The sequence below is a fragment of the Patiria miniata genome, unplaced genomic scaffold, assembly GCF_015706575.1.
Source record: "Patiria miniata isolate m_02_andy unplaced genomic scaffold, ASM1570657v1 HiC_scaffold_9, whole genome shotgun sequence".
In the NCBI taxonomy this organism is placed as follows: domain Eukaryota; kingdom Metazoa; phylum Echinodermata; class Asteroidea; order Valvatida; family Asterinidae; genus Patiria; species Patiria miniata.
Window position 1 is genome coordinate 4331989 of NW_024037076.1, and position 24748 is coordinate 4356736.

Below are 24748 nucleotides of genomic sequence, written 5' to 3' on the forward strand. Positions count from 1 at the left end.
TTAACCTCAATCCCAACTTTGGAACCAACCATCCGCGGATCTTATTTTTTATCGTTCGTGAGGGACTTCCCCAGGAAAAAGATTGACCTATTCCCCAACAAAAAGTTGAGATGACCGAAAAAAGATGAACTTCACAAACGATGGCATTAGTTCTGAATTGATTCAATTGCATGTTAATTCCAATACTTGTTCAAAACATTAATACTCTTGTACGTCGACCAGCTGAAGAGGGACGCAGGATACAGGATGCCGCTGAGGATACTGCGACATGATACCACTGAGCTGAGGACGCTGATGCGTGGAAGGTGACCATCAGAGGTTCCCGAGAAGGTGTCGGCAGAAGACGACCTCTGGCATCATCACATAATAACAGTTGACAGCTTCAACAAATTCTTGCTCACAGAGATGTAATGAGTCACTGATTTTTGTGACTCGAGTCGAGTCGAGTCATTTTAAAGAAGTGACTCGAGTCGAGTCGAGTCATTAGGTCAAGAAGGTCGAGTCGAGTCGAGTCAAATACTTAGCTCGAGTCGAGTCGAGTCACAAATATTTGAGCACTATACAATAAAAAACACAAGAGAGAAAGTCATTTGTTGGCTTTTTAAATGTTGCATTCGGGCTACTTCATGAGGCGACACCACATTTGACTGTAGCACGCCCTCTTTTTTGTGGGGGTGCATGTATTTGATTGTTTTTAAATTTCTCCCTGTGAATGCAATGGCACACATATCCAAAAATCGAGGAGGAACGTGTTCTGAGACCCTTTAGGCAACTTCCTTGCGTGATTCAGGCAATTTCAGTTTTCGACCAAAATTTGAAAAATTGCAAGGGGTTAACTTTGCTTAACGTTTTGTTTAATCAAATTTGGCCACAAATTGACTTTTCTCCAAACAACGCAGCAATTCCTTTGAAATAAAAAACACCCATTCAACATTTTGAACATCTTGGCAAAAACTAACCAATTGTTTTTTGATTGTAAGGAATATTTCTATTCGATTCATTCTTTCGCGGTTCCTGTCAATTTTCGAGGTACACTGCATTGTTTTGGCTGCTCATATTATTTCTACTGTTTGACCATTTCTCTTGCCATTCAACAGGCTTGTGTTATATATAATGTATAATCACCAGAGGCTATTTCACTTCGATACATGCTGTATTTCTAGGGTTAATGTTGGACAAAGAGTATAAAGCTGATTTTGTTCCATAAGTCGGATTGTAGTTTTCGCGGTGAATACACTGGCATGGATTGTTCGGGCCACAATACTTTTAATGTTCAACAATTTCTCTCAGAAATCAACAGACTTGGGTTATTTATCACAAACAAATACCCAGACCGAAATTCAACTCAATACATCAACATTTTCTCAAGTTATCGTTCGGAAAACGAGTGTATTGTTTTGTCCCCCTGAAAGTTTACTTTCGTTCGGATTGTATATTTCGCGGTGAACACACTGAACTGTTCGGGTAATAATACTTTTATTGTTTGACAATTTCTCTCAACAATCAACAGACGTGTGTTATATATCACAAACAATTAACCATACCGAATTTCAACTCAATCCATCAACATTTTCTCAAGTTATCGTTCTGAAAACAAGTGTATTTTTTCATATGTAAGTTGACATTCATTCGGATTGTATATTTCGTGGTGAACACACTGAACTGTTCGGGTTATGATAATACTTTTATTGTTTGACAACTCAACAATCAACAGACTTGTGTTATATATCACAAACAAATAACCAAACCGCATTTTGCGCATTGGAAAATATGTTCTAGGGTCCCTTACGCATCTTTCCTTAAAGTTTGCCGCAATTTAATTATTTTTTTTTGGCCAAAAATGGAAAAATGCAAGAGGTTAGCCTGAAATAACGGTTGCCGCTAGAGGTATCTGTGGTCATATGTGCCATTAGGGGTGACAAAACGGAAAGTACCTCCCTTTGGCATCTTTCCTGAAAGTTTGTCGCAATATTGCATCAAAAGTCAGAAAATGTATTTTTTGGGCCAAAATTGAAAAAATTGCAAGGGCCTTAGGGGCCTACATTTGTTATCACATTTGGCCAAAAAATGACTTTTCTTCAAACAACGCAGAAATGACTTTTGATGCAATGAGAGTATCATACAATATTCAGACTGCCGTTATTTCAAATATTTTGGAACCAATAATCGATTTATTGATTATAAAAAAATCATATTTTCCACTAATTTTGACCCAAATTTTCGACGCATTGTTCCTGTCTAACGACACATCTGTCCAGTAATCGAGTTGGAATGTCTTCTACGCTCCCTTGGGCATCTTTCCTGAAAAATTGGTGCATTTTCATTTTTTGGCAAAAATTCAAAAAATTGCAAGGGGTAAGCCTTACATTTTTCATCAAATTTGGCAAAAAAATTACTTTTTCTCCAAACGACGAAGAAATGACTTTTGATGGAAGGAAAGTATTGGACTGCCATTATTTCAAATAATATAGCGACAATAGTCGCCTGTAGCGGTATACCGCTGGAGGCGACCAACACAGTCGCCCCTAGAGGTACGTACCGCTGGGGGCGCTCAACAACCGTCGCCCGTAGCGGTATACCACTGGAGGCGACCAACAACAGTCGCCCCTAGAGGTACGTACCGCTGGAGGCGACCAACACAATCGCCCCTAGAGGTACGTACCGCTGGGGGCGCTCAACAACCGTCGCCCGTAGCGGTATACCGCTGGAGGCGACCAACAACAGTCGCCCCTAGAGGTACGTACCGCTGGAGGCGACCAACACAATCGCCCCTAGAGGTACGTACCGCTGGGGGCGCTCAACAACCGTCGCCCGTAGCGGTACCGCTGGAGGCGACCAACAACAGTCGCCCCTAGAGGTACGTACCGCTGGAGGCGACCAACACAGTCGCCCCTAGAGGTACGTACCGCTGGGGGCGACTCGCCCGTAGCGGTATACCCTAGCGATATACCGCTGGAGGCGACAACACAGTCGCCCCTAGAGGTATGTACCGCTGGGGGCGCTCAACAATGAGTCGCCCGTAGCGGTACATACCGCTGGAGGCGACAACACAGTCGCCCCTAGAGGTACGTACCGCTGGGGGCGCTCAACAATCGTCGCCCGTAGCGGTACCGCTGGAGGCGACCAACATCAGTCGCCCCTAGAGGTACGTACCGCTGGAGGCGACCAACACAGTCGCCCCTAGAGGTACGTACCGCTGGGGGCGCTCAACAACCGTCGCCCGTAGCGGTATACCGCTGGAGGCGACCAACAACAGTCGCCCCTAGAGGTACGTACCGCTGGAGGCGACCAACACAATCGCCCCTAGAGGTACGTACCGCTGGGGGCGCTCAACAACCGTCGCCCGTAGCGGTACCGCTGGAGGCGACCAACAACAGTCGCCCCTAGAGGTACGTACCGCTGGAGGCGACCAACACAGTCGCCCCTAGAGGTACGTACCGCTGGGGGCGACTCGCCCGTAGCGGTATACCCTAGCGATATACCGCTGGAGGCGACAACACAGTCGCCCCTAGAGGTATGTACCGCTGGGGGCGCTCAACAATGAGTCGCCCGTAGCGGTACATACCGCTGGAGGCGACAACACAGTTGCCCCTAGAGGTACGTACCGCTGGGGGCGCTCAACAATCGTCGCCCGTAGCGGTACCGCTGGAGGCGACCAACATCAGTCGCCCCTAGAGGTACGTACCGCTGGGGGCGCTCAACAACCGTCGCCCGTAGCGGTATACCGCTGGAGGCGACCAACAACAGTCGCCCCTAGAGGTACGTACCGCTGGAGGCGACCAACACAGTCGCCCCTAGAGGTACGTACCGCTGGGGGCGCTCAACAATCGTCGCCCGTAGCGGTACCGCTGGAGGCGACCAACATCAGTCGCCCCTAGAGGTACGTACCGCTGGAGGCGACCAACACAGTCGCCCCTAGAGGTACGTACCGCTGGAGGCGACCAACACAGTCGCCCCTAGAGGTACGTACCGCTGGGGGCGACTCGCCCGTAGCGGTATACCCTAGCGATATACCGCTGGAGGCGACAACACAGTCGCCCCTAGAGGTATGTACCGCTGGGGGCGCTCAACAATGAGTCGCCCGTAGCGGTACATACCGCTGGAGGCGACAACACAGTCGCCCCTAGAGGTACGTACCGCTGGGGGCGCTCAACAACCGTCGCCCGTAGCGGTATACCGCTGGAGGCGACCAACAACAGTCGCCCCTAGAGGTACGTACCGCTGGAGGCGACCAACACAATCGCCCCTAGAGGTACGTACCGCTGGGGGCGCTCAACAACCGTCGCCCGTAGCGGTACCGCTGGAGGCGACCAACAACAGTCGCCCCTAGAGGTACGTACCGCTGGAGGCGACCAACACAGTCGCCCCTAGAGGTACGTACCGCTGGGGGCGACTCGCCCGTAGCGGTATACCCTAGCGATATACCGCTGGAGGCGACAACACAGTCGCCCCTAGAGGTATGTACCGCTGGGGGCGCTCAACAATGAGTCGCCCGTAGCGGTACATACCGCTGGAGGCGACAACACAGTCGCCCCTAGAGGTACGTACCGCTGGGGGCGCTCAACAATCGTCGCCCGTAGCGGTACCGCTGGAGGCGACCAACATCAGTCGCCCCTAGAGGTACGTACCGCTGGGGGCGCTCAACAACCGTCGCCCGTAGCGGTATACCGCTGGAGGCGACCAACAACAGTCGCCCCTAGAGGTACGTACCGCTGGAGGCGACCAACACAGTCGCCCCTAGAGGTACGTACCGCTGGGGGCGCTCAACAATCGTCGCCCGTAGCGGTACCGCTGGAGGCGACCAACATCAGTCGCCCCTAGAGGTACGTACCGCTGGAGGCGACCAACACAGTCGCCCCTAGAGGTACGTACCGCTGGAGGCGACCAACACAGTCGCCCCTAGAGGTACGTACCGCTGGGGGCGACTCGCCCGTAGCGGTATACCCTAGCGATATACCGCTGGAGGCGACAACACAGTCGCCCCTAGAGGTATGTACCGCTGGGGGCGCTCAACAATGAGTCGCCCGTAGCGGTACATACCGCTGGAGGCGACAACACAGTCGCCCCTAGAGGTACGTACCGCTGGGGGCGCTCAACAACCGTCGCCCGTAGCGGTATACCGCTGGAGGCGACCAACAACAGTCGCCCCTAGAGGTACGTACCGCTGGAGGCGACCAACACAATCGCCCCTAGAGGTACGTACCGCTGGGGGCGCTCAACAACCGTCGCCCGTAGCGGTACCGCTGGAGGCGACCAACAACAGTCGCCCCTAGAGGTACGTACCGCTGGAGGCGACCAACACAGTCGCCCCTAGAGGTACGTACCGCTGGGGGCGACTCGCCCGTAGCGGTATACCCTAGCGATATACCGCTGGAGGCGACAACACAGTCGCCCCTAGAGGTATGTACCGCTGGGGGCGCTCAACAATGAGTCGCCCGTAGCGGTACATACCGCTGGAGGCGACAACACAGTCGCCCCTAGAGGTACGTACCGCTGGGGGCGCTCAACAATCGTCGCCCGTAGCGGTACCGCTGGAGGCGACCAACATCAGTCGCCCCTAGAGGTACGTACCGCTGGGGGCGCTCAACAACCGTCGCCCGTAGCGGTATACCGCTGGAGGCGACCAACAACAGTCGCCCCTAGAGGTACGTACCGCTGGAGGCGACCAACACAGTCGCCCCTAGAGGTACGTACCGCTGGGGGCGCTCAACAATCGTCGCCCGTAGCGGTACCGCTGGAGGCGACCAACATCAGTCGCCCCTAGAGGTACGTACCGCTGGAGGCGACCAACACAGTCGCCCCTAGAGGTACGTACCGCTGGAGGCGACCAACACAGTCGCCCCTAGAGGTACGTACCGCTGGGGGCGACTCGCCCGTAGCGGTATACCCTAGCGATATACCGCTGGAGGCGACAACACAGTCGCCCCTAGAGGTATGTACCGCTGGGGGCGCTCAACAATGAGTCGCCCGTAGCGGTACATACCGCTGGAGGCGACAACACAGTCGCCCCTAGAGGTACGTACCGCTGGGGGCGCTCAACAATCGTCGCCCGTAGCGGTACCGCTGGAGGCGACCAACATCAGTCGCCCCTAGAGGTACGTACCGCTGGAGGCGACCAACACAGTCGCCCCTAGAGGTACGTACCGCTGGGGGCGCTCAACAACCGTCGCCCGTAGCGGTATACCGCTGGAGGCGACCAACAACAGTCGCCCCTAGAGGTACGTACCGCTGGAGGCGACCAACACAATCGCCCCTAGAGGTACGTACTGCTGGGGGCGCTCAACAACCGTCGCCCGTAGCGGTACCGCTGGAGGCGACCAACAACAGTCGCCCCTAGAGGTACGTACCGCTGGAGGCGACCAACACAGTCGCCCCTAAAGTTATGTACCGCTGGGGGCGACTCGCCCGTAGCGGTATACCCTAGCGATATACCGCTGGAGGCGACAACACAGTCGCCCCTAGAAGTACGTACCGCTGGGGGCGACTCGCCCGTAGCGGTATACCCTAGCGATATACCGCTGGGGGCGACCAACACAGTCGCCCCTAGAGGTACGTACCGCTGGGGGCGACTCGCCCGTAGCAGTATACCCTAGCAATATACCGCTGGAGGCGACAACACAGTCGCCCCTAGAGGTACGTACCGCTGGGGGTGACTCGCCCGTAGCAGAATACCCTAGCGATATACCGCTGGAGGCGACAACACAGTCGCCCCTAGAGGTATGTACCGCTGGGGGCGACTCGCCCGTAGCGGTATACCCTAGCGATATACCGCTGGAGGCGACAACACAGTCGCCCCTAGAGGTATATACCGCCGGGGGCGCTCAACAATGAGTCGCCCGTAGCGGTACATACCGCTGGAGGCGACAACACAGTCGCCCCTAGAGGTACGTACCGCTGGGGGTGACTCGCCCGTAGCGGTATACCCTAGCAATATACCGCTGGAGGCGACAACACAGTCGCCCCTAGAGGTACGTACCGCTGGGGGCGACTCGCCCGTAGCGGTATACCCTAGCAATATACCTCTGGAGGCGACAACACAGTCGCCTCTAGAAGTACGTACCGCTGGGGGCGACTCGCCCGTAGCGGTATACCCTAGCGATATACCGTTGGGGGCGACCAACACAGTCGCCCCTAGAGGTACGTACCGCTGGGGGCGACTCGCCCGTAGCGGTATACCCTAGCAATATACCGCTGGAGGCGACAACACAGTCGCCCCTAGAGGTACGTACCGCTGGGGGCGACTCGCCCGTAGCGGTATACCCTAGCGGTATACCGCTGGAGGCGACCAACAACAGTCGCCCCTAGAGGTACGTACCGCTGGGGGCGACTCGCCCGTAGCGGTATACCCTAGCAATATACCGCTGGAGGCGACAACACAGTCGCCCCTAGAGGTACGTACCGCTGGGGGCGACTCGCCCGTAGCGGTATACCCTAGCGATATACCGCTGGAGGCGACAACACAGTCGCCCCTAGAGGTATATACCGCCGGGGGCGCTCAACAATGAGTCGCCCGTAGCGGTACATACCGCTGGAGGCGACAACACAGTCGCCCCTAGAGGTACGTACCGCTGGGGGTGACTCGCCCGTAGCGGTATACCCTAGCAATATACCGCTGGAGGCGACAACACAGTCGCCCCTAGAGGTACGTACCGCTGGGGGCGACTCGCCCGTAGCGGTATACCCTAGCAATATACCTCTGGAGGCGACAACACAGTCGCCTCTAGAAGTACGTACCGCTGGGGGCGACTCGCCCGTAGCGGTATACCCTAGCGATATACCGTTGGGGGCGACCAACACAGTCGCCCCTGAGGTACGTACCGCTGGGGGCGACTCGCCCGTAGCGGTATACCCTAGCGATATACCGCTGGAGGCGACAACACAGTCGCCCCTAGAAGTACGTACCGCTGGGGGCGACTCGCCCGTAGCGGTATACCCTAGCGATATACCGCTGGGGGCGACCAACACAGTCGCCCCTAGAGGTACGTACCGCTGGGGGCGACTCGCCCGTAGCGGTATACCCTAGCAATATACCGCTGGAGGCGACAACACAGTCGCCCCTAGAGGTACGTACCGCTGGGGGCGACTCGCCCGTAGCGGTATACCCTAGCGATATACCGCTGGGGGCGACCAACACAGTCGCCCCTAGAGGTACGTACCGCTGGGGGCGACTCGCCCGTAGCGGTATACCCTAGCAATATACCGCTGGAGGCGACAACACAGTCGCCCCTAGAGGTACGTACCGCTGGGGGCGACTCGCCCGTAGCGGTATACCCTAGCGGTATACCGCTGGAGGCGACCAACAACAGTCGCCCCTAGAGGTACGTACCGCTGGGGGCGACTCGCCCGTAGCGGTATACCCTAGCAATATACCGCTGGAGGCGACAACACAGTCGCCCCTAGAGGTACGTACCGCTGGGGGCGATCAACAACGGTCGCCCGTAGCGGTATACCGCTGGAGGCGATCAACACAGTCGCCCCTAGAGGTACGTACCGCTGGGGGCGACAAACAGGTCGCCCCTAGAGGTATATATATGGAGAAAACAATTAACTGATTTAAACTGATTTAAGTTTTAACTGATTTTAACCCTAATTTTCGTCGTAATTTATTTACAAAAGCACCTGCCCACAAATCGCAAGAGAATGTGTTCAGGGGTCCCTTTAAAGCAATTTCATTTTTTTGCCAAATTGAGAAATATGCAAGGGGTTAGCCTTAAATTTTTAATCAAATTTGGTTAAAACTTTACTTTTCTGATAACAATGCAGAAATTCCTTTGGCAGTAAAGAGAAGCATCAATCGCGCATTTTTGTCGTATGTGCCTCTAGGGGCGATCAGTAACGGTCGCCCGTAAAGGTTTGTACCTCTTGGGCTATCAACCTCATTCCCAGGGGCATCGACCTCATTCCCAGGGGCATCGACCTCGTTCTCAGTACTATCGACCTCATTCAGGGGGCACCAATCTCGTTCCCAGGAATATCAACCTTTTCCCAGGGTTATTGCCTTGTTCCCAACTCTTTCCACCCAACCACCCCTGGATCTTTAATTTTTGTATCATATTTGTCATATTACCCACAGATTCCATTCTTCGACTGATGCGTGTATCATTACCCACCCCCATAAAAAAAAACACCAAAAATGGGCTCAGTTCAATTTATTTATTCCAGTAATTGTTTCTCAACATCAAACGCTCAGTTCAGCAGCTGTTAATCAATATATCGCTAATTACAAAGTTCTCATAGAACAATGGCATATAGATTTAAACTGTACAAAGTACGTGTAGTAGTTTTTTATTACATACAATGTATAATTCATTTGTTTTACCATACTTTAGTTACTCAATCTTTACCTAGGGTGGTTTGCCATTTAAGTGTAACAACTTACTAGCTCTACTTATTGTCTCCACAAAGTGTGTTTTATTTTTGTTCACTTAACGCCGACTTCGTTTGGGCAGATCGTGATCCACGTTTACAGAAGTCTATACAGGTGGTGACCAGTATTTGTTTAGCGCGCCCTCTTTTCGTGAAAATTCTGCTCCATTATTTGCTAAACTAAATATATTACAATACAATAACCTTAATTTAGGAAAATGTCTATATAAATGTATGCATAATCTACTCCCATCCTGTTTTAATTCTTGTTTTACCTACAGCATCTACATTCATGTATATAACACTCAAAGTAAAGTAGTGCTAGGGGAAATTTGTTCGTCCAATATTAACAGAACGTCAATGTCAAAAAACAGTGTTATTCATTCAGGCACTTTGTACTGGAATATTTTAGATGATTCTCTTAAATCATAACCCTCACTATCTGTCTTTGTTAAAAACTCATTTTCGCGAATTATATTCATAAATTGAAATGTTATTATTTTGTGCTTTAATATTTAGGCCTTGTCTCACACTTGTCCTGTCTGTCCCACGCAGTGTTTAGTTTGTCCCTTATTACAGTACTTTGGTTGTATGCCATTGGTAAGGGCACAAAAGCGTCTGCTTAACCTTACACCTAAATATTGTCATTTAATTTCACACTTTATTATTAAAGAAAAAATGCAGTAGCAACAATACACACAAGATCTTAATACTTGTTTTCATTGGAAGTGACAAGAATATAGCGGTAGTTTTTCAATTATTACCAAATCCTTTCATCAATACATGTAAGAGGGTGCTATTTTGCTTTTGTCACACAAGGTACTCCTTGTCAAAAGTGCATACGAACAGTACACAATCATGCAGTCCTTCTAAATAACCCACAAAAAGGTTTGAAGAAATATTGGACACTACCATTGTCTAAACAAGCTGTTTAACATTATTAACAAGTAAAAGGGGAACCGTTATACTCCAAGAAAATGAGGAAACGTTTGACATTATATTTGTACACAAAGCTATAGAGACACTCCTGTTTTGCCTTGAATAACGGCTTTGGCTCATGAATATGAAAATGTTCATTAGCATAAAAAGTAAAACGTTGAAATTTCTCCCTTTTACTGCTACAAAGGAGGTGAAAAGTCATAGTCACATGGCAATAAAGCTGTTTAAAATGTATCTGTCATACAAATCATATTACATGTTCCCTTCAATCATTACGTACATAACTATCAAATAATTATACTACTGACGTTTTCTAATTTATACATGCATTGTACATAATTGTAATGAATGTCATCATTGAAATAAATGTTACCACTACACTGTACTTGTATAACTGAACTTCTGACACCATTAATCAAGTAAACTGAACGCCATTTTCATTCAATTTTTTCAATACAATTAAGTAACCCTTCACGGAGTAAACTTGTTATTCAAAATAGGGCTAATGAAAATCAGTACAAACTAAACATGTTTTTTTAACCGTATTTTTTTGGGAAAGAATCTCCTATTTAAAAACGCTAGTGCAGCCATGTGGTTGCGAAGGTTGATTTCTAAAGGTTACGTAATACTTATTTCAAATGCAACAACATGCACACAGACATATACATATATGGAAATTCGCTGGCGAAATCTTTGAAAATCAATGTCTCACGTTTGGAATTTCACTGCTCTGTTATATATAGCGTCCAAGTACGTTATCGGATTAACTTTGTTTAACAACGGCGACGCTTAGGCCTTCGCAACCGCGTGGCTGAGTGGAGTAGAAAATTATGTTTATCTTGCATCAACAGGTGATCCAAGGTCGTTATAACGAAAAAGCGATTTTTGACCAAATTTCATAAAAATTGCAACTAAATTCGCTCCAAACAAATTGGGCATCTCTCCTGCAACTTTAGAGCAATTTACTTTTCCAGCCAAAATTGGGGGGAAATGGTAAGGGGTTTATTCCCTTACACTTGTTGACGATGTTTGGTCAAAAAAAATTACATTTTCGGAAACGCTCCAGAAATGCCTTTTTGACACGCAAGAAAAAAGCAATATACCCATCAGTACGAATACTTGGGCAAAGATAATCAAATTTAATGAGGAGAAAGTTAATTTTTTTTTCCACTGATTTCGAATGTGGTCGCTATTTTTAAAGGAGAATTTTATTTCAAACTTGAGAGACCAAAGGAAAAATAAATTGAAATGAAAATGTTCTAAAACTGGACATCATAGTTTGGAGAAAAGCCTCATGGAGTAGCCTCATGAAGTGCGTATCTCATTCTTGGCCAATGTCCTTCAAGACGTTCCTGCTAGAAGACGTCTTTAACAGATCCAGAGAAAAGGAAGCAAAGGGTGCATTTATTAATGACTAAATAACTTTTTTATCAAGTACACCAAGCTCTTTTGACATTATTAATATTATATCAACTGTTTTCTATCTAGGCCTATAGATTTATTTGAAAGACTATAATTGATGGAAACTTGAGGCCTTATTTAGTGGACTAAACGCACGAGATTTTTGCTGTTTCCTGGTTTTTGTTTTTGCTAAACACTCCATCCAGTGTAGAAATGCAATTGTTTCAAAATGAATTAAACAACTTTTAAACAGTTATTCCCCACTTGCTGAAATATGTTTGGGAGGATCTGATATTTGGTGGTACAACTTTGGATTTGGATTTTTTTTTTTTTTTGGCAAAACACTCAATCCAGTGTAGAAATGCAATTGTTTCAAAATGATTTAAACAAGCTTTTTTAAGCAGTTATTCCCTCTTGCTGAAATCTGTTTTGGAAGATCTTATTTTGGTGGTACTTCATTGGATTTGAATTTCAAGTTTTCAAAATGGACAAATAAAAGAGCAAAGTTAAAAAGAAGTTTGTTGTTCTTATATACTTACCACTAACAATGTTTACACTGCTCGGTTTTAATGAGGTGAAGTTTTTCTCTAGACTCTGGTACCCTCTACTTCTGGCCTTCGTGTTGTTAGCCCGGGTTTACCTCCAGAAATACAAAAGTAATTAAATACAACAACCAAATCCAAGAACTTAATTTGATTACAATACTTGTGAATCAGAATTCTCTGTTTAAAATAATGACAACTCTGTGGTGATATTTTTGATGTACATGTATGTTCTCAAAACTCCAGGAACTTCTCCGCGCTTTTGATCCATTTTTAAATTCAACACAAAAACCTTTTGTGAGCACAATTTCTGACGATGATGTTGTCTTTTGCTCCTACATATTTCAAAGTATAAATGCAGTCAACTGTTTTGAAAGACTATTGTTTTAAAAACTCATTTGAAATTTGCCTGCCATGACATTATAGCGTGTCCAGAGTGGTTTTGCACACACATTGGGAGAGAGAGCAGGGCACAGATAAACATTCAAGTCTGACTTACTCTGAACAATCCATCAAACGACTCCACTTGCAAACTGTACTTGGGTCTTGAATTCTTGGGTCTTGTGTTTTCGCTGGCTCAAATTCGAGGGCTAATGGCTGAAACAAAGGTACCTTTATACAGAATGAGTAAAAAAAAAGCGGAGCCCAAACCCCCTAAATATATTTCATATTTAAATATATATATATATGTAGCACCAAATTAACATATGACTGGAAGGCCAATTTGAGCTACTTTAATTTAGATAAAAAATTGCTGAAATTGCTCAATCCGTTCTCAGAATATCACCATTTTAAACGTAATGAAATCTGTTTTTTCCAAAAAAGCAGTTTATTGTGTATTCTGATCTGACTCTTTTTGGAACAACAAAGAAAATGATACAGAAAACTTGTTTTAACAACTGTCAACAACAGTAGTTAGGCAAATATATGATTAATAATTTTTAAAAGATTGGCCTTTAAAAGGACTTTGTTGAATATTTTTTAACTTTTAACTTAAGTTTCATCGCTGTTGATGTTTAAAGACGATTGGGACGACGATTCTTGAAATCGCATTTTTTTTTCTCGAAAGATATGTTTTAGGGTCATTGTGTTTAAATGGTGATATGCTTTGAACGGATTGACCAATTTCATTACTGTTTTTCCGAAAGTACGTGGCTTATGGAATTGGCTTTCCAGTTATTATTATGTTTGGGATGCATATTTGTCTAAATATGAAATATAATTTTGGGGTTTAAATAGTTGAGGGGGACAAGTAATTCAATCAAGATCTGATCGAGTAGTCAACTTTGGTTTTCTGCGACACAACTCCCAACATGACACGCCCACAGACTGTGGACACGCCCCCTGCATAGCCCGCCCTCAAGAGGCAACTGATGGTTAAGTTTGTTTACCTGCTCGGTTTTGTGAAATTCTGAACTCGCATTGCTGCTTGTTTCTTTGGTTCTCAGTTTGTTCAATGCGCTGATCGCCAAACGAAAACACATGCTTCAAGTGTTAATTCATGTCTAATAAAGTAGCAGGTGTATTTCGTTCCATCATGAAGGCGATACGTGTCAATCAATTCGGTGGTCCGGAAGTTCTCAAACTTCAGTCAGATTTGCCCATTCCGAAACCGTCTGCTGGGCAGGTGAGTCCTACAGATTTATCGAGATTTTGCATTTGATCGAATGTTTGAAAGAAAACACAAAATCTAAATTTATAGAGAAAATGGTGAGGTGTCAATCATACAAAAATGTCAACATTTTTGCATAATTTACTTCAAAACAAGAACTTCACTTTGAACTTCAGTGAACTTGAAGTTTGATTTTGTAAATTTTTTGTTGCTACCCGTACCCTACTGAGATTCAATTTGCACACGTGTGGCGAACTGTGGAATATAATAAAACTAAAACATGAATCATGATGTACGTGTGTATGCGCGTTGAAATGGTGAAAAGGCTGGCTTATTGTTTGACAGGAATTTGACAGGAACACCAAAAAAATAACAGAATGCAGATAAATTCTAGAAGTAGCAATACTAGATACTGACACTGTCCAGTTTATAATACCCAGTCTGCCAGTGTTTTCTGGCCAATCACAAGCCCGTCACATGCCTGGTCACAGTGATATACATAAAGGAATGCTTTGATCAGAGTACATTTGAGTAGCTTGTGACTGGACTTGGGACTTGTGATGACTTGTGATTGACTTGTGAGGACATATTATGAGGACTTGTGGTAGACTTGTGAGGACATGTGAGGACTTTATGATGGACTTATGATGAGCTTGACTATTAGCATTACACTCCAACTATACCAATGGCCCCTATACTACAGTCCCAGATATAGTTGAGGAAGTCATAACTCAAAGACAATGCCAACTTCAGTTGGGACGATGTTGAGTTGCGGCATATAGACAACGAACAATGTCTAGAATTACTATGAATCTACAGGTACTGATTAAGATTGGAGCCGCTGGAGTGAATCCCGTCGAGACTTACCTCCGCGCTGGTGCCTACGCCAAGCTGCCTGGCCTGCCATGGACTCCTGGGAACGATAGCGCTGGAATCGTACAGGAAGTGGGGTCAGGGGTCACCGACATTAAGGTCAGGGCCTGGTCACCAACATTAACTTGTCCAAATATTGACAGCAACAAACTGAATGTGCACAAGTAAGCTGCCTAAGGCTCATTCTAGACGCCGTGCTACCGCCACGCCGAGCTATTAGAAATGTGTGTGGCAATAGCGCGTCCACAGCACGGCAGTTGCTCTAAACGCCGAACTTCATCGTCTGACTTTAATGCATCTGGAGTAACTGGCCAGGTTAAAGCAGTTCAATGAACTTTCAACGCGGTCAAAATATTTGCGCCAATAAGCCTCTGTACTGATGGCGTCACACTTTGTTTACATGTGCACTTTCCTATGGAGCCAGTGGGGGCCCACGGTCCACTGAGCACCATAGGAAAGCACACACGTAAAAAAAGTGTGACGTCAGTAGTACAGAGGGGTTATTTCACTCCCCATGATGCGGACGCAAGAGAGGCTATTGTGAGCATGCGCATTCCTAAAATGTTTGCTCCAATTTCGAATTGAATTCAGTTCGGCAGTTGGCATGACAATGGCGCGCCGTTTGGAACAGTGCCGTTCAGAAAGACGACAAAGTGGCAGCCCTGTCAGCCTAAGGATGGTGCCATGCCGAACTCAATTCGCCGAGCCAAGTAGTTTTAAACGCCTGCTATCGCCATGCCGAATTAAATGGCACACTCTTCGTGGAACTTTTTACCGGCGCAACACGCAGTTGCAGCTGGCAGTTTCGAATATCCAAATATTCGGTCCAACGCAATTGCGTGTAATCGAACACTAAATTATTCGGAAATGAACAGCCCTAGTAACAAAAGTAGAACTTTGATTCCTTTGCAACTCACTATGAAATTATTCCATTGTCAACAGGCTGGGGATCGAGTGTTCACCAAGGGAACGTTAACTGGCTCGTATGCCGAGTACGCTGTGGCCGATTCGTCTTGCGTCTTTGGTCTGCACGACGGGCTGGATTTCAAACAAGGTGCGGCGTTAGGTATACCTTACTTCACCGCTTATAGAGCACTCGTGCACCGCGCCCGGGCCAGGGCTGGCATGACGGTGCTAGTTCACGGTGCAAGCGGGACGGTAAGTACAAGCAGTGGATTCCGCGCACAAGTACCCCCTCAACGGTTACAAGGGGAGAGTTGGGGGAGACATCTGGGAGGGACATTTTTACAATATTGGATGGCTTTGAGGTGGATACAAGAATATATTGCACGAGCTATGACAATATTGCACGAGTCGAAGACGAGTGCAATATTGTCATAGCGAGTGCAATATATTCTTGTATCCACCGAAAACAAGCCATCCAATATTATTATTATTATTATTTATATCAGGCTGACTTGATCCGCAAGAAGCACAATTCAAGACACTGTCTTCATTACATCTTTTTCGTTTACATCAAACTTTTTGAAGCTGCCACTGTAATTGTTGACAACAGTGCGTGTATACCTGGCCTTCTGCGCGCTGCATGCGTGCGGCATGTTCCATGTTTGACCGTACGCGCGCGCTACGCTCTGTTGAGTGGTTGACAACTGTGACTTTCTATGCTCTTGATCAAGCGCGAACCAGCGAAAATGCCCGGATGACTGCAATAATAATGTTATTGCAGTCAACCTGGTACTTTATTATTGTAGTCATCCGGGAACTTTTTATGAAAGCATACAATACGCTGATTTATTTTTACCGTTGGAAGCTGGATATAAATAATAATCAAATACATTGATGCTCATTGAACATGCTACGGTGTTAAGCATAATCAGACCATAAAAATAAGTCATGTGTACTTCGCACGATATATGAACCAGTGTGACACGTGGTGTGTTTCTCTCACAGTGGGTTTTTTCAAGTAGACACGAAACTGCATCTACCGTTTGTGCACAAAGTCTTAAAGCTGCAGTCCATCATTTGCAGCTATCCAGAAAGTAACTCTCGTAATTATTGTTGAAAAACATACTTGGTTTAAAGATAGTAAGGGGACTATTCTCTGTGAAATTATTCTCTCTGGCATGCTGTCAAAGTTGGAAATTTCTGTCAGTAGTTCAGTTATTTTCAGCGAAGTGCGCGCAAGCGTTGATACAACGCACATGGGTGCGCGCCCTCTATAATTCATCAGATCAGTGTGTGACATTGCTTAGCTGCAATCGGCTCAGTGAGAACGTGTCTCGGATGCTGAATTCATCAGGCCCAATTCAAAACATCATGGTTGGAGTCTGGAATGCTGATAATAACCCTCGGCTTTGCCTCTGATAATTATCAGCATTCCAGACTCCAACCAGGAGTCTTTAACATAGTGTTTAACACCTCCCTAGCACACATTTATTCCCTTATTAATGAACTGGAGATGTTTTCATCATTTCGCCTTTTACTCCCCTCTGCATACAGGTCGGCATCGCGTCAGTCCAGTTTGCTCGGGCCTATGGTATGACGGTCTTGGGTACAGCCGGATCTGAGCAGGGCATGAGCCTTGTTAGTCAGATCGGTGCCCATCACGTCTTTAACCACAGACAGGAGGGATACATAGAAAAGATTACGGTAAACTTGACAACACAGATTATAACACCTCACTTGAAGATTCTCTTGATTGGTCGAGAGCGAGTCACATGATCATTTTTTCTATTTTAACTATTTTGCCTTGCATGGCCAACAAGACTATACGACGACAACAAAGACTATCCAACATCTGTAGTAGCAACTGGGCCTGCGTTGACATGCATACAAGCATGGGTGTTGCACGTATTGTTTCCACATGCTACAGAGTTGGGTTAAAACATTTCATGAAGGGGTAGTTAAGACAAGTGCAAGTAAATTTTTGAACTAATTTCATGTTGAAGTAGAGGTACATTTTTATTATTTAATCAGTTATTTCTTAAAATCAAGCGGAATCTGTGGGTGAGGTGTTATAAAACAAAAATTGACTGCTTTAACTTGTGGTGTAGTAAAACTAGCCTTCCTCGGTGATCTATGGAACGTTCCATTTGATTTTTAAAATAAAAATCTTTCTTCAAAGTTACAGTGTAATAGCTGGGGTTGACTGACCAGTCAAACTATTCCTTAAGTGGCCCGGCTGGCGAGTCAAAATTATTGGGCCACGGCAAAGATGAAAGGACAGGAAGAAATAAATCATTAAATTCAGAAAGCAAACCTGTATCTAATGTGTGTCTAATTTTATTAACTGTTTGGGGTTAAAGTATTAGATCTGTTTATTAAAAACACTGACAAGATTGCCCCAGGATACACGTTTTACATGTATGCACATTGTTGTTTACGAGACACTCTATAAAAGAAAAAAACATGCGGGCTAGTGAAAATGCCCGCGGGCTAGTTAAGAGTCCGTTTCAGTAGCCCGGCTGGCTAGTGAAAAAAAAAGTTAAGGTCGAACCCTGAATAGACGGCTTAACATACAAGTTGTTCAAGACCCGACAATCCTTTTAGTATTGTAAAGTATCATTTTAGAGAAATAAAATCCATTTTTGGGTGCGATTTTCAGGAAGCAACAGGTGGGCGAGGTGTTGACGTAGTGATTGAGATGCTTGCTAACGTCAACTTGCAGCGAGATCTGGAAATCCTAGCACCCAGAGGAACGGTTGCAGTAAGTATCGCATGCCCCCTCCCGGAGCGCTGTGTGTTTTCAGATAATTTTATGAGTACATATTTATTCCCATTCTTAAAAACATTTTCGGTCACAGTGTCAAAACAAATCAAAAATTATAGCTTTCCAACAAATTTGTTCAGAACTTTGACTTTATGTTTTTGAAACACCCCTTTAGACATGTTATGGTATCTGCCTCTCGCGGGAAGTCGTAAACAACTCCTTATATGGAGATCGGCATGCACAGAATGCAGCTGTGCCAGTGTAGTGTGAATTTAGGACTATGGGTAGTATTGCGCATGCCAAAGTTGGGATTGTGCATGGTCAAGCAATAAACGGGTAAAAGGGACCTAATTTCATAGAGTCAAATTTTCATGTGCCACTGGAAAGGGTATAAGACCAGCCAGCCGGTGTTTTATCAACGCAGCCCATCTCTGCTAGAACGTCCAATTACAACGATCAATCACCAAATTTGATGTCACGAAATCATTGAAAACTTTAAGCAAAAATAATCACATGTAGTACAATTCTTTTTTTCCAGGTTGTCGGAAATCGCGGGAACATCGAGATCAACCCTCGACTGACTATGGGCAAAGAGTCTTCAATTGTTGGTGTTATGGGGGCAATTATAACAGAGGTTAGTTTAATGTATGAAATTTTTTTCAGTACATGTATTTGAAAGAACAAACTCATCAGCTTTAATCTGCTATCCAAAACAGAGAAATTCACTGATAACATTTTTCTAAAAAAGGCAAATGTTTCATGGTTGCATTTTTTGGGGTCAACATGTACACGTACATGTAGGTTAGGCATTACCATAGAGCTATATTAAATTACTTGAGCACTAACTCCTCATTCTTGTGCGCGGAGACGCTCCGGGCGCAGACATTTTGAATTCATGTGCGTGTTTGTAGAACATAATGAAATTAGATGGATTGAATTTTGAAAGTGTACTCTATAAATGCAACGCACAAGTAGAACGTACGCAAACAACTTCAGCGCACCACGATGGTTTAAAGAAAACGTCATGGTAATCATCTGCACGCGCGTTGCGCTGTTTGCGTATAACAATATGAAACGCTCACTTTCTGATTGTGCGTTTAGATGTTGGGCGTTTCGGTTTCGATAACGCACTTATGTAGAATACAAACGCAGATATGCAAATAGCCGTATAAAAGCCGTACAAAATTTCGAGTTTTCCATAGGTTTGTGCACAACCAGCAGGCATCACTTTGTACACGAGTCAGCGCTTTAGTAATTTAATATAGCTCTATGGGCATAAGGCCAAAAATAAAAAAGTCGGTCTCTGGTCAGCGCGCGCGTCGATTTTAATCATGCGTGTCAATCTGTTTTTTTCCAAAATGTTCCGAGGTAGCTCCAACAACGCCCTCTATTGCCGCACCTCCTCAATTTTTTTTACCAAAGAGCACCAAGGAATGGGAATTTGCACCAAGGCAAATGATCGAGAGCCCCAAGGTAAATTATGGAGGACACCAATGTACATGAGGACACCAAAAAAGCAAAATAGTACCCCACCTTGTCTGTACAATCCAAGCTTGAAGAAAAAAAAAAAAGCAAAAAAAAAAAAAAAAAAAAGCCGCGTTGCCGCGTCAATTCCGGAACTTTGGTCTGACCAGAGACCAAATATATTTTTTTTGGGCCTAACATAACTACAAGGGAAAGTGACATTAGATACATTTGCGTATTTATTATCCTTTTTTTTTTTAGGCCGATAAAAGGGAAACCAATGCAGCAATGCAGGCCGGTATGGAGAGCGGATGGCTCAAGCCCTTTGTTGGCAAGGAGTATCCTCTTAAAGATGCTGCTGTGGCCCATGAAGACATCATCAAGACAACATCAGCCTTGGGAAGAATTGTGCTCGTACCATAGACAACCAGGATCATGGAACAGTTCATGGATGACATCATGATGACATCACACTGACATCATCAGTGTGACATCAGCCATGGGAAGAATTCTACTCGTACCATAGACCATCAGAATGATTGCGTGGATCATGGGTGAAATCAAGATTCAAAATTCATGATTTTTGTTATTAGTCATGTAAAAAAAATTTACATGACATATGCTCACCCATGTGCAATCAGTAAAAAAAATTATAAAATATCCATACAAATATATGACGTCACAATGACATCAGCCATGGGAAGAATGTTTGTGATATAATTGACAACCAGGACAAATTGAACGGAACACGATGACATCATGATGACATCACCAGTGTGACCACAGACATGGAAGAGTTGTACTCATACCATAGACAATGATACACATCCAGAATCATTAAATGAATCATGGATGACATCACGATGACATCATGGATGACATCATGGATGACATCACGATGACATTGTCAGTACGACATCAGCCAGGGGAAGAATCGTACTCATAACATAGACCATCAGGAGGATTGAATTGATCACGGATGATCAGGAGTTTGGGTTAAGTTGGTAATTTGAAGTTGTTTTCCTTTATGAATCTTTAGGTTATGAATTCATCAACCTCGTGCCCCGTGGGTACGATCTTGCAGCGCCATGTTGTTTCCCATCATGCCTTGCGCGATCGTAACCCCTGGAATTGTGTAATTTAAATGTACCAAAATACGGTACATTATAATTAGGGCTGCAGTTTATCCATTTTACGTGCCGACGCCATCTTTAAAATGTTAAAAGTTGTGATTTTGAAGTATCAATCCTTTCAAACACAACGTTTGGACGTTGTGTTAATTAGCAAAGATTTGTATTAAATGTACATATACCCCTTTTGTGCCTTTACAACCTTTACAACCACAGATACAGGTTTTTTTAGCGAAAAATGCGGCTGACATAATCCATATCATACATGTCATACAGGCATCACGACTTATGAATCATAATTTTTTTTTTCGTACGTGATGTTACGTGTAAAGCTAAGCATGCGAGCGCGAGCGCATTATGGGCGCACCCGGCATGCAATCTTCGAAATGCCCGCGCAGTGCGCTGTGAATAGCCATTCAGCGTCATTTACGTCATCATCACAGCCAGGGGTTAGTGTAAGGAACGAGTACGCGCCCCTGGAGTCGAGGCTGTCAATTCATATACCTAATTTTAAAGATTTTAATCTTATTTTTTGACTGGAATGCCTAAAAGGCAGCTCCAAAACAACACTTCGTACATTTATGATGACATAGCATACTCATCGTAACATACGATGAGTAACCATGAAAGTTGCGCTGAGTTAAATCCATCGTAAGTTTCTTGAAATGGTGTATACCATCTATCATAAGTTACGATGGGTTACCCGTTGTAAGTTAAGACACAAAAAAAATTCTAGCGTTTCGTGACATTTGCCTTGGGATGCATGACATCATGATGACATCATGATGACATCAGAGTGACATCAGAATTGAATTAGTTAGTACCATAGCCAACCAGGACGGAATGAGTCATGGATGACATCATGATGACATCATCTTCAAGACAAGACCTTCCAGTCTGCTAAAAAAAAAGGGAAGAAATTTATTGGAAAATATTGTTTCTCTTCAATTATTTTGTTCGCATTATTATTCATACAATTTTCAAAATATACAAATGGTGTAAAGATTTATACAAAATTTTTATAAATTCTATACATTAATTATGTCATCAATTTATTTGAATAATAGATTTGTCTGATCTTTTGGGAAATAAGAGGGAATTTTACATTTTAATTCTCAATGACTAGCTGAAGAAACAAGACACTGAACTGAAAGTTTAAATTAAATATTTTTTTTAAAGCTGGTAGTGAGAGCCCCCACTCTAAAGTGTTAAAAAGCAGCTGCTTTTGTTTTCCTGTATTTCAGAACAAATTGCAGATTAAATTAATTAAAGGGAAGATACAACATTTGCAAACATCAAAAAACGAAATGATCAAATTATCACGAAATGTCTCACTGGATTGTTAGGGAATGACAGCCTAAAGCATCCTTTAAAGTTGCGGCTCCTGGTGTGCTGACATTTTCTGACGAGAAAAACTGGCTTTTTTTCTTCAAAACGTGCTCCTAATTTTTCATATTTAGTTTGACTGCATTACCATTCTTTGCAACCGATTACACAACTGTGAAGACTACAAGCCTGTTAGACTGATTTTCATGATCTTACAATTCCCCGAAGTCTAAAATTGCTCCGGTTCATCTTAAGTGGCGTCAGGGAACTAGACTACAAGTACATGATTGGTTTTCTTGGTTTCCCAGCATCTACGAACCCAAAACGTGCAACAAGTCAATGTAAAAATATTTGCTATAACATACTTAGGCAAAAAAAAAAGTCTTTGGTTTCTAGTATGCACGCGTGTCGCCGTAGCCATGCGCGTCGGCAAAATGAAAAAGTTTTTTTTTCAATAAAAGATGATGTCTCAAAACCGCCAAACACACTGGTTTGACTGGAATCCTGCTGCTGCACAATTTTAACGTGTTTTTAGATGGGGTTATGATCGAGAACAAGCTTTATGTGGCCTCTCTGGACTCCCATATATTTGCGCTAAGTTTAGTCGTCAGCCGACATTTGAAGCAAAAAAAAAGGTAAAAAAAAAAAAAGCCGCGACACCGCACCACTTTTTGGGCAAGCTCCATACCAGAAACCGGAGACTTTTTTTTTGGCCTAATCCTCCAATCTGAAAATTGCAGCAAAAGCAAATGTTGTACATTCCTTTAATTCCAACATTGTGAGTGTTAAGGTATTGTACTTGTTAGGAGTAATTGGTGAAATTGCGCTATCGCTAAGTTGTGCTTTAAATACGTTTGCGCTATCGGTTGATCGTGTAGAAAATGTCAGACTTTTTAATGCCCTTAAAAAAATGAAATACGTTTGCGCTATCGGTTGATCGTGTAGGAAATGTCAGACTTTAATGCCCTTAAAAAAATGAAATACGTTTGCGCTATCGGTTGATCGTGTAGGAAATGTCAGACTTTAATGCCCTTAAAAAAATGAAATACGTTTGCGCTATTGGTTGATCATGTAGGCAGTGGCGTCACCAGACTTTTCAGTCTGGGGGGGGGCACCAGCATTTGATGGGGGGCACTTAGGTGGATACGGATCGCCGTCCTGGGGGAGGGGTCTAAGGGGACGGGGTGCCCCCCTCCCCTTTGGAACATTTTCGCATACGGAGGATGGGCTAGATGCAAAATGGTGCCACATTTGATGCTAAATTCGATCTGAAGATATCTCCAGAAATTGCTATTTAACCAACTCAGATGATGGGAGTTGAATATAACAAAATATATATATATTTTTTTACCAACCCAAATCTCAGATGGGGGGGCACTCGGGGGGGCACTAGGTTTTCCAGGGGGGCACGTGCCCCCCCTGGCCCCCCCTTGGCGACGCCACTGCAGACTTATAATATCCTTAAAAATTTTATACCCAAGTGCCCCTCTTGCAGACATAAATGTGTCCCCTCGAGCAGAGATTTTAATTTGTTTTCAGTAACCGTTTTCCAGATACTTTTGATATGAACGAAGAATTTGGACACATAATGCGTAGTTTGCATAAGGGCTAGTTTTGAAGAGGGCCCCTATTTTGGGTGATGGTACGCGCCCTCCCCCCCCCCCCCCCCCCCCCAACACTGTTTGATTTTACGGAGGCCAAGTGTCTGGTGAAAAAAACGTGTCGACATTTCAGCACGGATGTGCCAAAAAAAAAAAATACTGGATACGGTACTGCACCGACGGAAGATGTCTTTTACTGAGCAAGTGCCCCTTTTTTTGGGGGGGGGGGGGGATCCCCCCCCCCCCCAGTTTGAAAACAGTTCTGCCGCCGCTGGCTAACATTTCCTAAAGGTCTACAACGGACGTTATCATAGGACAATCATGATTCAAAATATTAGGACCCCTCCAACATGTGTGGACTTTCTTTTTTTGCAGTGTTATGCTTAGGATACAATGCATAATGAATGGTGGCACGTTTGACCAGTATCACAGAATGATCAACCGATAGTGAAACGTGATTGGTCTGGTCCATCATGTACCGTATACTCTTGAAAAGTTTTTGAAAATGAAAAGTTTTGGAAACATTAGAAACTCCTTTTTATAAAACTATATAGCTCTCTATGGTACAGTGATTATTCTCTAAACTAATTCAAGTAACTACATTTCCTGAGACTGGCTTCGGGCATTTGTGCATACTTTCAGCTGGCTATGTCTGGCACCGGACTACTTTTTGTCTTGGCCCCGCCTACAGATACCGAGCTGTTGAAAAAAAAAAAATTCAAAAGAAATCACATGTGGGCAATTCCACGTTGTCTGGTGTTATTATCATAAAGTGGATGTTAATACCGATCAAATGTGCAAGTTAATTTCTACAATATTTTGAG

At 44.8% G+C, this 24748-nt stretch overlaps 2 protein-coding genes across 5 annotated transcripts in view; one reads left to right on the forward strand and one right to left on the reverse strand.

Moving 5' to 3' along the window:
* Window positions 1-13608: 13608 nt before the first annotated feature.
* On the forward strand, window positions 13609-21012 carry LOC119720108 (quinone oxidoreductase-like). Its single transcript, XM_038189653.1, has 7 exons — window positions 13609-13875; window positions 14680-14832; window positions 15676-15891; window positions 17194-17343; window positions 18299-18400; window positions 18942-19037; window positions 20129-21012. Exons 1-7 carry the CDS (start codon window positions 13750-13752, stop codon window positions 20288-20290), a joined length of 1005 nt encoding a protein of 334 aa, XP_038045581.1. The 5' UTR covers window positions 13609-13749; the 3' UTR covers window positions 20291-21012.
* Window positions 21013-24164: 3152 nt separating this feature from the next.
* The window catches only part of LOC119720109 (fibronectin type III domain-containing protein 1-like), a 43343-nt gene continuing 42759 nt past the window's right edge, over window positions 24165-24748 (reverse strand). For all 4 annotated transcript variants that reach the window (XM_038189655.1, XM_038189656.1, XM_038189654.1 and 1 more), the window contains one exon: window positions 24165-24623. In XM_038189655.1, the coding sequence (XP_038045583.1) occupies window positions 24563-24623 (61 nt within the window). In that variant the 3' untranslated portion in view covers window positions 24165-24562. The remainder of the gene's footprint in view (window positions 24624-24748) is intronic.